The sequence below is a fragment of the Cnephaeus nilssonii genome, assembly GCF_951640355.1.
Source record: "Cnephaeus nilssonii genome assembly, chromosome: 19".
Taxonomy (NCBI): domain Eukaryota; kingdom Metazoa; phylum Chordata; class Mammalia; order Chiroptera; family Vespertilionidae; genus Cnephaeus; species Cnephaeus nilssonii.
Window position 1 is genome coordinate 32620163 of NC_137090.1, and position 9510 is coordinate 32629672.

General features: G+C 54.9%; 1 protein-coding gene across 1 annotated transcript in view; it reads right to left on the reverse strand.

The window, feature by feature from the left end:
* Positions 1-1220: 1220 nt before the first annotated feature.
* Positions 1221-9510, reverse strand: part of SEZ6 (seizure related 6 homolog) — a 42460-nt gene continuing 34170 nt past the window's right edge. The window contains 15 exon segments of the mRNA XM_079798970.1: positions 1221-1808; positions 1989-2091; positions 2174-2291; positions 2543-2581; positions 2859-3056; positions 3163-3354; positions 4051-4245; positions 4840-5036; positions 5148-5286; positions 5526-5720; positions 6295-6461; positions 6593-6761; positions 9131-9194; positions 9196-9285; positions 9287-9318. Of these exon segments, the coding sequence (XP_079655096.1) occupies positions 1779-1808; positions 1989-2091; positions 2174-2291; positions 2543-2581; positions 2859-3056; positions 3163-3354; positions 4051-4245; positions 4840-5036; positions 5148-5286; positions 5526-5720; positions 6295-6461; positions 6593-6761; positions 9131-9194; positions 9196-9285; positions 9287-9318 (1928 nt within the window). The 3' untranslated portion in view covers positions 1221-1778.

The window sequence follows — 9510 nt, forward strand, 5'->3', positions numbered from 1 at the left end:
AACTTAAGCAGATCCCATCCAGCCACTTCTTTCTGGAGTCGGGGGCTTTTGCTAAAGTAGGAGCCAAACCTCTAAGCTGCATTGTCCCTGCTCCTGACAGTCTGGATCTTTTCTGAGGCCAAGGCAGAGTAAAGCCTCATGTTTAGGAGTTGTCTCTGGTTCCTATTCCAATTTCCTAAGTCTTGCTAGCTGGGAAAGAAGAGGAAGAAGAGATGTATGTGTCAGGCTTCCTGGGCCTTGTCAGCAATACGGTGACATTGTGAAGGGGCTTGGGAGTTTGCTACCCTGTAGTTCTAGACCTGGAAGAGAGGGGGAAATGAGGCTTTGAGGTGGATGAACAGTTGGGTTCCTGGACTCTCACGCTTGGACTTCACATTTCACTGCCATCTATTGCACTGACCTTGTTGGGACAGTGAACTCTGTAGCACCTATAACTGTATATATATATATATATATATATATATATATATATATATATATATATATATTGATTTCAGAGAGGAAGAGAGAGGGAGAAACACCAACAACGAGAAAGAATTATTGTCTCCTGCACACCCCACACAAGGGATTGAGCCCGCAATCTGGGCACGTGCCCCAACTGGGAATTGAACCGTGACCTCCAGGTTTAGAGGTTGATGTGTAACCACTGAACCACATCAGCCAGGATTATTAGTTGATGTGTCCAGCATGCCTTATGGTCCTGAAATCCATATCCCATTTATCTCCCACCTCCTTTCCCTTCAAAAAAGCACCATCCACCTGGCCATTGCTTGTTTTTTTTTTTTTTCCAAAACACCATTTTAATAAGGAAACAACAGAAATAGATTATTCTCTGGCTGGAGGCCAGACTGCATATGATACATTACACATACAAAGTGGCCTATAACCAGTTCCTGGGCCTCTCTGACCCCCTGCTCCATGCCAAATTCCTCGACCCTTAGACTTCTACACTTCTCCAGATTATGCCTGCCCACTCGTATCCCAAAACAGTGGCCAGGAGGGGAGTCTGGCAAGTGGTTGGAGTTAGAGAAGGGATTAGTGGGAAAGGGGATGTTTTAACAGCCAGACTGGCAATCAGGAGGAGGTCTTTCCTCAGGGTAGGGGAGCAGGGGGGCTTCCTGCTTTGGTGTGGAGCATGAGTACCTAGGGAACCCCAGCCTTAGCTTGGGTAAGGTCTCTAAACCCCGCACGATCCCCTAGAATTGTTGCCTCCACTGGGAAGGGCCAGGGGCAGAACTGTCCATTCCTGGGGCTTTAGAGAAGGACTAGAGGCTTTCTCAAGGGGCTGACGTTGGCATGGGCCGGGACCACCCAGAGGTCACTATTGAGAGCAGTTTTGGCCACTGGTGATGGCCCTGTGAGGAGCACCCTGGCGCAGTTTCTGCCATCATCACGTTAGCGCTGCTGCACAGTGCTATATGCCAGGGCTGGATGGTGGTCACATGGAGAAAGGCGCTTCCATTCTGCCTCTGAATTCCAGGCTCGAGGTGCAGGGCGTGAAGGAGGGTCAGGCGAAATGCTGGTTCTTGATGCATATGCTCCAGCTGTGTTCTGCCCAGAGGCAGATGCCCCCTGACTTGGACCCAAGGAAAGACCCTCATGGGCAGTGGTACCAAGAAAATAGGACCTGGTGGGCATTGCAGGTGGGGAAGGGCACAACTTCGTGAGAGGTTAGTGGTGTCTCTTCCCAGGTGGTATGTACAGGAGGTGGAGGGACAGCAGGAAGCTGGGGGCTCCGCTGCTGGGCTGTGATGCAGGGCTGAGCTGGTTTCCCCCACCTAGATGGATACTTCATATTCTTTCATCTCCTGCAAAGGAAAGAGACTGCTGGGAGTTGGAAACTTGCATAAAGTTTGCCAGCCCACAATCCACCTTCCCAAGGAAAAGGAAAAGAGCCAGAGGACTTGATAGGGCCCTCAGGGGTACCTGCCCAAGGGAGCATAGCATTGGGTGCTGGATCGGGTGTCAGGGCTGGCCTGGGTACTTACTCCAGTCTCGTAGGTTGGATTGTCAAATGCTGACTCCACGGTGATTCGGTCATAGGCGCGGGGTCGTGTTCTGGGCAGCTGCATGGGGTTTTTTCCCTGGAGCCTGTGGGACAGAGAAGCCTGTGCGTAGAGTGCAAGGCAGGAGTGAGGCAGGTGTGCAGGATAGGAATGGAAGCCAGACTCACCTGGAAAAGTAGAGGTACACACCTCCCACCAAGAGCGCCATTGCCACCAGTGGCAGGAAGATGGCAGCTGCCATGTGGGCAGCATCCAGGGTGCTGGAGGCAGCAGGTGCCTTGGCAACTGAAAACACAGAGGGTGGGATTGGAGCAGAGGTCCCGGTCACTTAGAGCCCACAGCCCCTCACCTCTGCCCAGGGAAATCCAGCCAACAGCTCCTTCCAGCCGGCTGGGGGCAGGGAAGGAGCTTTTCCCCCTGCTAGTCCCAGACCTCTCTCTTTTTCACTCCACCCTCCTTGGGGAACCCAATGGCCCGGGATCTATGAGAACCAGCGGAAGAGACTACTTCCCTGGCCTTCGAGCATGGGGGCTCACCATCCAGGCTGCGGCCGCTGTAGAACCCGTCCAGAGAGGCTGGAACAAGAGGGGAGGGCCAAGGGCAGTGGCTGAGTCCAACAGGCCTAACCACTAAGGCAGGGAGTGGGCTGATCATGGGAAGGTTTTGTCCAAAGAGAGCCCACCCCAGCATTTGTCCTGGTGTCACCAGGTCAGGAGAATCGGGCAGAGACTCGGGAGACCAAGGGTAATATGAAGGGAGTGTGGGCAGTGGGTTCTGGTTCTCAACATTTGACATCTTTGCCAGAGCAGCCCTATGGGCCAGGCAGAGGGCTTAGGGGGGCAGATCACTCACCAGCCCTGCAGATGGGTGGGGGGTCACTCCAGTGTGAGGGGTTCCCAGGTACACACTTGATGCTGGCCTGGCCCTTCAGCACATAGCCAGGGGCACATGAGAAGTGGACAGTAGCGCCCGCTGGGTGTAGCCGCTTTTCAGGACTGCAGGCACCGTTCTCGGGGGCACTGAGGCTGTGGCATGGCTTGAGCTGTTCCACTGCGAAGCAGGCGGAGCCTAGTGAGGGTGCCAAGCCCCTCGCCTCCAGAGGCAGCATCTTTTATCTCCTACCAGAGGCTTCCCCTCCTACCCATTTGACACTTACGGAGACATTTGGGGGCCCGGTCGCTCCACTTGGGGCTGCTGGCTTGGCGGTCATGGCAGGTGAGGATGGCACTACCCGTCAGCACAAAACCCTGGTCACAGATATACTGCACCGTGGCTCCCACGGGGAACTTGGGGCTAGATACGAGGCGTCGGCTGTGCTCCACATCCCCAGGGTCATGGCAGGAAGTTACTATGGGGGTGTGGGGGGAGGGTGATGGGGAGGAAGTAGCTCAAGTAGAACTCAACAAAAGCCAGTCCTCCTGGGCCTTGTGCCAGGCAGCCAACATCTTCATGCCAGGTAGCTCCCTCTTCTAGTTATCTGTCACTACCATTTTGCTGGTGTGGCCCCACCTCTGTCCCCTTCCAATCCATGAGAGTCAACAGACACTGATTGGTGGAATTTAATTAACAAAATACACTGATGAACAGAGTGGATCCAGAGATATGGAAGCATGGAACAGAGTGAGGAATCTTGGAGGGAAGGCGGGGGAGATGATCAAGCAAAGAACTTGTATGCATATATGCATAACCCATGGACACAGACAATAGGGTGGTGAAGGCCTGGGGTGGGGGGAGAGGTGGGCTGGAAGGAGTCAATGGGGGAAAAAGGGGGACATATGTAATACTTTCAACAATGAAGATTAAAACAATGACAACAAACAAATAAACACTGATTGGCCAGCTACCAGGAACGAAACACTTGGAGTACTTGGTAGATAACTCTATGGAAAGGTATTGTCCCATTTCACAGATGAGGAAACTGAGCCTATGAAAGGTGGAAGAACTTCAAGGATACCAGAGGATAACAGCTGGAGTCTAATTCATAGTCCAAGAGAGAGGCTTGTAGGTTGCATTGGGGGAGCATATGGGGAACAGGCACACTCACCCCTCTGGCAGGAGGGCAGGTCCTCACTCCAGGTGAGGTCCCACTGGCACATAAGGATACTGGATCCCACCACCTGGTAGCCAGGGTAGCACTGGTAAGTGACGACGGTGCCATGCACCAGCTCAGGCTGTGACGGGCTCTTCCAGCCATTGGGGATCTCAGGCAGCTCTGGACACGTGTCATTGCGGGGCACCTCTAGGGGCACAGGGCAAAAGATGTAGAGCCTCAGCCAGTACCAGAGTGCTAGCCTCCCTCCTCCTGAGGACACTCGACTCCTGCCACTTGGTCCTGGGCCTGGCCTGGGCCGGCTCAGTGATTCATTCTCCCCACTCAAGTGCCCCTCCTTCCTCGTCCCTGACATGACTGTCTCCTTGATTCCTGGTTTATCACCTAGGCTTTGACCTTAGCTCCAAATACATGTTGGCCAGTTTCTCGGTCCTGAGAGATGGGCCGGGTAAAGTGGGGGAAATTGTCACTTCTAATAAAGATGATCAGAAAGGTAGAATGGAATACTTTTCCTTGGTCCCCTATTTTTGTTATGAAGTTCTGCCTGCTGCCCACCAAATCCCTCCTGCTGCAACAGAAGGTCCCTTTCTCCCACTGGGCCCTGGGGGAAGATGGAGAGCAAGGCTAACTTCAGGTGATGCCCAGAGTGTTTTGAGCTTTCCCTTGTCAGACAAGAGCATTCAGGCTCCTCATCACCCTGGCCTCTCCCACTTGCATGTTTTGGGGTCTGCGTTCCAGCATCCCTTCTCCCTCAGGCACAGGGTGGGGCAGGGGCAAACTCACCAAAGAAGTGGATGACAAAGCCCTGCTGGTAGCCCAGCACCGAGGTCCCAGGGTCTGACTGGAACTGGATGGTGACATCGGCCATGGAGGTAAAGAGCTTGAAGTGGCCTCGGGGCCCAGAATACTGGCCCAGAACCCGGGCTGTCAGGTCATCCCCATCATAGAAGGTAAGTACATCACCAGGGCCTATGCGCAGCCTACGGAGGAGGACTGTCAGGGAGGGTGGGCCTGGGGACCCCAGGATGGGCTGGGCAAGAGCTGTTTCCATGGCTTAGGAGCTGGCTTGGCTGAGCCCAGTGGGCACTTACACTCGGACGTCCAGCATGATGCGCTTGTCCTCCTCCACGTGCACGCCCCAGATGCAGTCTTGCCCACGGCCATAGGGCTCCGGCCAGTTGGGGGAGAGCACCACGCCGGCTGAGTCTGTGATCTCCCCACTGCACACAGCTGGAAGGCAGGGGAGGCCCGGGAGGCACGTCCCCTCCGCATCCCCCCCAGTGCCATGTCCTGGAGCTGCCATCTGCCCACAGGAGTGCCTACCCATTGCTGGGAGTCCCCACCTTTTCCTCGGGACGCTTGCATGACACGTCCTTGGGACCCTGTGGCCCCAGGTTCTGAGGCTGGCTCCCTGGTGCCCACCCTGCTCCCTGCCCTTGGCAGGCCCATCTCTGCTTGTGCCTACTGACCTCGGCAGGCTGGCTCTGTCTCATTCCACTGAGGGTCATGGGGGTCAACACACTCAATGATGATGGAGCCTTGCTCTAGGGTATAGCCAGGGTCGCAGCTGAACTCCACGGTGGTACCCACAGGGTAGGAGGGTGCACTGCTGCTGAAGTTGCCGTATTTGACAAAGGGCTCGTAGCAATGGCCCTGCTGGAAGGCTGTAAACCACAGGGCCCAGCTCAGCCTTCACTGGGACAAACGGGGCAAATGTCCTCCTACTTCCCTTCCTAGGGCTTTCCTCATCCTGACTACAAATGTCTATTCTGGGCTTGGAGCAGGGGGCAGGAACAGCCCAGAGCACCCATCCCTATTATGCTCAGGAGGCTGTCTTGATCACCATTATATTTCTAGCACCTAATTTTGTGCTTAGTACATAGAAGGCACTCAATACATGTTTTGAATGAATTCATGCATGCATGCATGAGTGGTTCTAGAATGTCTCTTGTAGCAATTCTCCTTCCCTAAGAATTGGGCCTTTTTTGCTCTTCAAATTCTAGAGAATTCATTCCCTTGGACCAGAGGGTCTGGGTCCAGGCAGGGGTTTCCTGCAGATGGGGTAGGAATCCTGGACTTGCAGGAAGGGATGAAGAGAGAGGGCCTTGGTGCCAGGTGAGCAAGGGCTGAGTTGGAAGGAGTGATGATGGCATGGAGGGGGAGGGTATGAGAGAAGAGACCCTAGGCCCAAACCCCCACTCTAGCCCCTCACCCCTGGGTAGGCCCCATCAGGCTCACCCTCATAGCGCAGGGCCATGCCTGCAGCTGCCCCGCTGCTGTCAGTGCTGAGCTCCACAAAGAAGTGTCGGCCGGAGCTGAGCAGGCCCTCAATGGGCAGGTACTCCACCTCATAGGAATCATACAGGGGCGGGGCCTCCACGTTGTCCCCATTGCGGATGATGAGCCTGGGTCAGTAGAGTGGCAGCTGTGTGGCCAGTTGCTGACCCGTGTGGGGTGTGACCCATGCTTGTGTACTGTCCCTCCAGAAGGGTATTACCAAGCCAGGTGCTCCCCTCCCACCAGGACATCCCCTCACCGGTCGTCATCCTCTGCCAGGGAAACCTTCTCAAAGTGCAAGTGCAATCGCTGGCTCTCGGGAGCCTCCAGCAGCCAGTGGCAGGTGAGGTTGTTGCTGTAGTTGCCCGGGAAGCCAGGCGAGACAATGCGGCCGGTGGTGGCATTGCGGATCACTCCACCGCAGGCAGCTGGGAGACAAGGCCAGAACTGTGGGCGTGGCCCCTGGCTGGATCCCAGGCAGCCTACCAAGGCTTCCTTCTTTCCCCAGCTCTGTGCCCTGTGCATAGGGCAGCAGCGATCTTTGCCTTCATGGTTCTGAAAGTCAATCCTTTGCCCCTGTAACCCTGCAGCTCCAGGCAGCCTGGACTCCAGAATCTGCCTCCTAACCTTTCACATCTCTGGGACTACCCATATACAACTCCCTTGAATGTGGTAGCTCTGCCATGGCCTGGCTGTGTGGCCCTGGGTGAGTCACTTTCCTTCTCTGCTGACTCCTCCAGGAGGCCTTCCCTGACTGCCCCCAGGTGGACTTTATGAAAGCCTCTTACCCAGGCTCCAACCTTCTTGGGTGTATCTACTACTTCTATCTCATGCCACTTCCTAAAACCAGTTACTGTTTGGATATGTCCCTTAACTAGGATCCCCTGGGAGAGGGGGCCAGTCTTCTCAGGCCAGGCACAGAGTTGGTATTCAGTATTTGTTGAATCAAATGATTGAATCAGTGTACAAAGGGGGGTAGGACTAGATCAGGGATGACAAACGTGGTGTGCACGCCATTCACCTCCAAATTCTGTGCCCTGAGTAGACACGACTAGTCAGGTGATGGCCTCGAACACTTTCAGAAATAGCATCACTGCCACCGTCATTCCTGGGCTGACCCTCGAGGGCCTTTCCAGCACTGCCTCCTCTGGCCTGGGATGGTCCTCTTTTGCAAGGAGAGGCCGAGCAGCTCACTTGTCCCCATCACCAAGGACCGCTCAGTTCCTGGGCCATACACGCCCAGCGGCCAGGTGGGGCCAGTGAAGCGGTCTCAGGCGAGAGGAGCGTGGCTGGTTCAGGCAGCACTTTCCTCTCCTGGACAGAGAGCTTCGGACCCTACCAGCTCGCAGGGACCCCGCTGCCAAGACAGAGGGCCTTTGTCTCCACATGTTCAAGACAGCAGAATGTTTTCACTGAGTAAGCCGTGTGGAGAGGGGTTTGTGGTGAGTGTCTCCTCTGCTTCTCTGCAGAGAGGGCAAAGCTACCTTTTGCTTGTTCTCAGAACAGAAGGCCCTTCCAACCTGATCATGCCCTGCCCTGCACTTAAATTCCTCCGTGGTTCCCTGTGACCCCCGGACAGAGGCTGAGCTAAGATGGCAGTCAGCCCTTTATGAACCCGATTCTGGACTTGGCCTCAGCCTCTCCTTATTTCCCCCCTTCCTTAGGCACAGCGCACCAAGTCCTCCCCGGAGCGCGCTGCTGCGTCCCTCCTCACCTCTGCATGTGCTGTCCCAGGAATCCACTCCACCTCCCGGGCTAACATGCTTGTAATCCTTCCACGTCATCTCCTGGGGAAGCTTGCTTTGACTCCTTCCTCATTTGGGAGCAGCCTGCCCTCCCGTGGGTCCCCTTGCTCTCTGACTGTCCCATCCCAGCAGTGCCTGCCCTGAACATGCCGAGCTGCTTGCTGGTCTCACTAGACAGCCCGTGCCTGGCTCAGTCACCTCTGCTTGTGCCAGGAAGAGTGTATAGAATGAAATAAGGTTCAAAAGCCCAAGCTAAAATAAAAAGGAAAAGAAAGGAAAAAAGCCCAAACTGCCTTTCATATTGCAAACTAAACACTCCCATCTTTTTCCTGCCAGCAGAACTTGGGAGTCTCTCCTTCCACTCTCGCCCTTTCTCTCCTCCGTGTTCTCTGAAATCTCTTCCCTCCTCTTTATTTCCAAAGTCACTAAGTTCAAACGCGCTTGCCTGGCTGGCTGGCCTCCCAGCCTCTGGACACCACCTGATTGGCTTTCCCGGGGAATAGTTGTGAGCTCCTCTCTCCTCCTCTCCAAAATTTAAACAGCTCCCACCCCAGTAATTTGGCTGATATTCAAGGCGCTCCCTCTGTCTTCTTCACAAGTCTCAGGCCTCAAACACTCCCTTACCTCTCCTCTGTGTCACTGTCCACTGAAGTGTCAAACCTTCAGTGCCATTTGCTCCAGGAAACCTTGTAAATGCCCAGCTAAGAATGACTGCTCTCTCTCCGCCCAGGTCACGTATGTCTCTTCATTGGTACTTTTTACTTCCTGCTGTGAAAGTTGATGACTCACGTGCTTTCTTCTTCCCCCATTTCCTGGAAGGGGTGGGCTCGCTGAGGGCACACTCCCTGTTTAATTCAGCTCTATCTACCCTGTGGTGCCTCTGTATAGTAGGTGCTCACTAAGTGTGGGTTGGATGAATGCCACGGACATGTGAAACCATTTTCTGGCTTCCTTACGGGGAGCCTGTGACGGTACTACATAGCAACAGAGAACAGAGCTGAGCCCCCCTTTTTACTCCCCCGTTCAGCACTGAGTCCCCTGGGGCCACTCACCAATGCAGATGGGCTCCCGGGAATCCCAGAAGGGCTGAGTGGCGTTGAGACAGGTAAGGAGCCCTGGCACCCTTCAGCTGGTAGCCAGTGGCACAATGGAAGCGGGCACTGCCTCCTGGATGGAGGCTAGTGACGGTCACAGCTCCATAAGCTGGGACGTCGGGGAAAGTGGCAGCTCAGGAGATAGGCTGCAGAGAAAGAAATGGGTGACATTGTGTGTGTGTGTGTGTTTGTGTTGAGGGGGTTGTTGGGTCACAGCCAGGGCAAAAGGGGTGGGCCCCAGCCTGCCTGGTGGTGTCACTTGGGGCCAGAGGAAGCATCAGGAGTTCCAGGAAAAGAGACTGACCCCTTCCCCAGCAGCCTGGCCTCTGTAGCTTGGG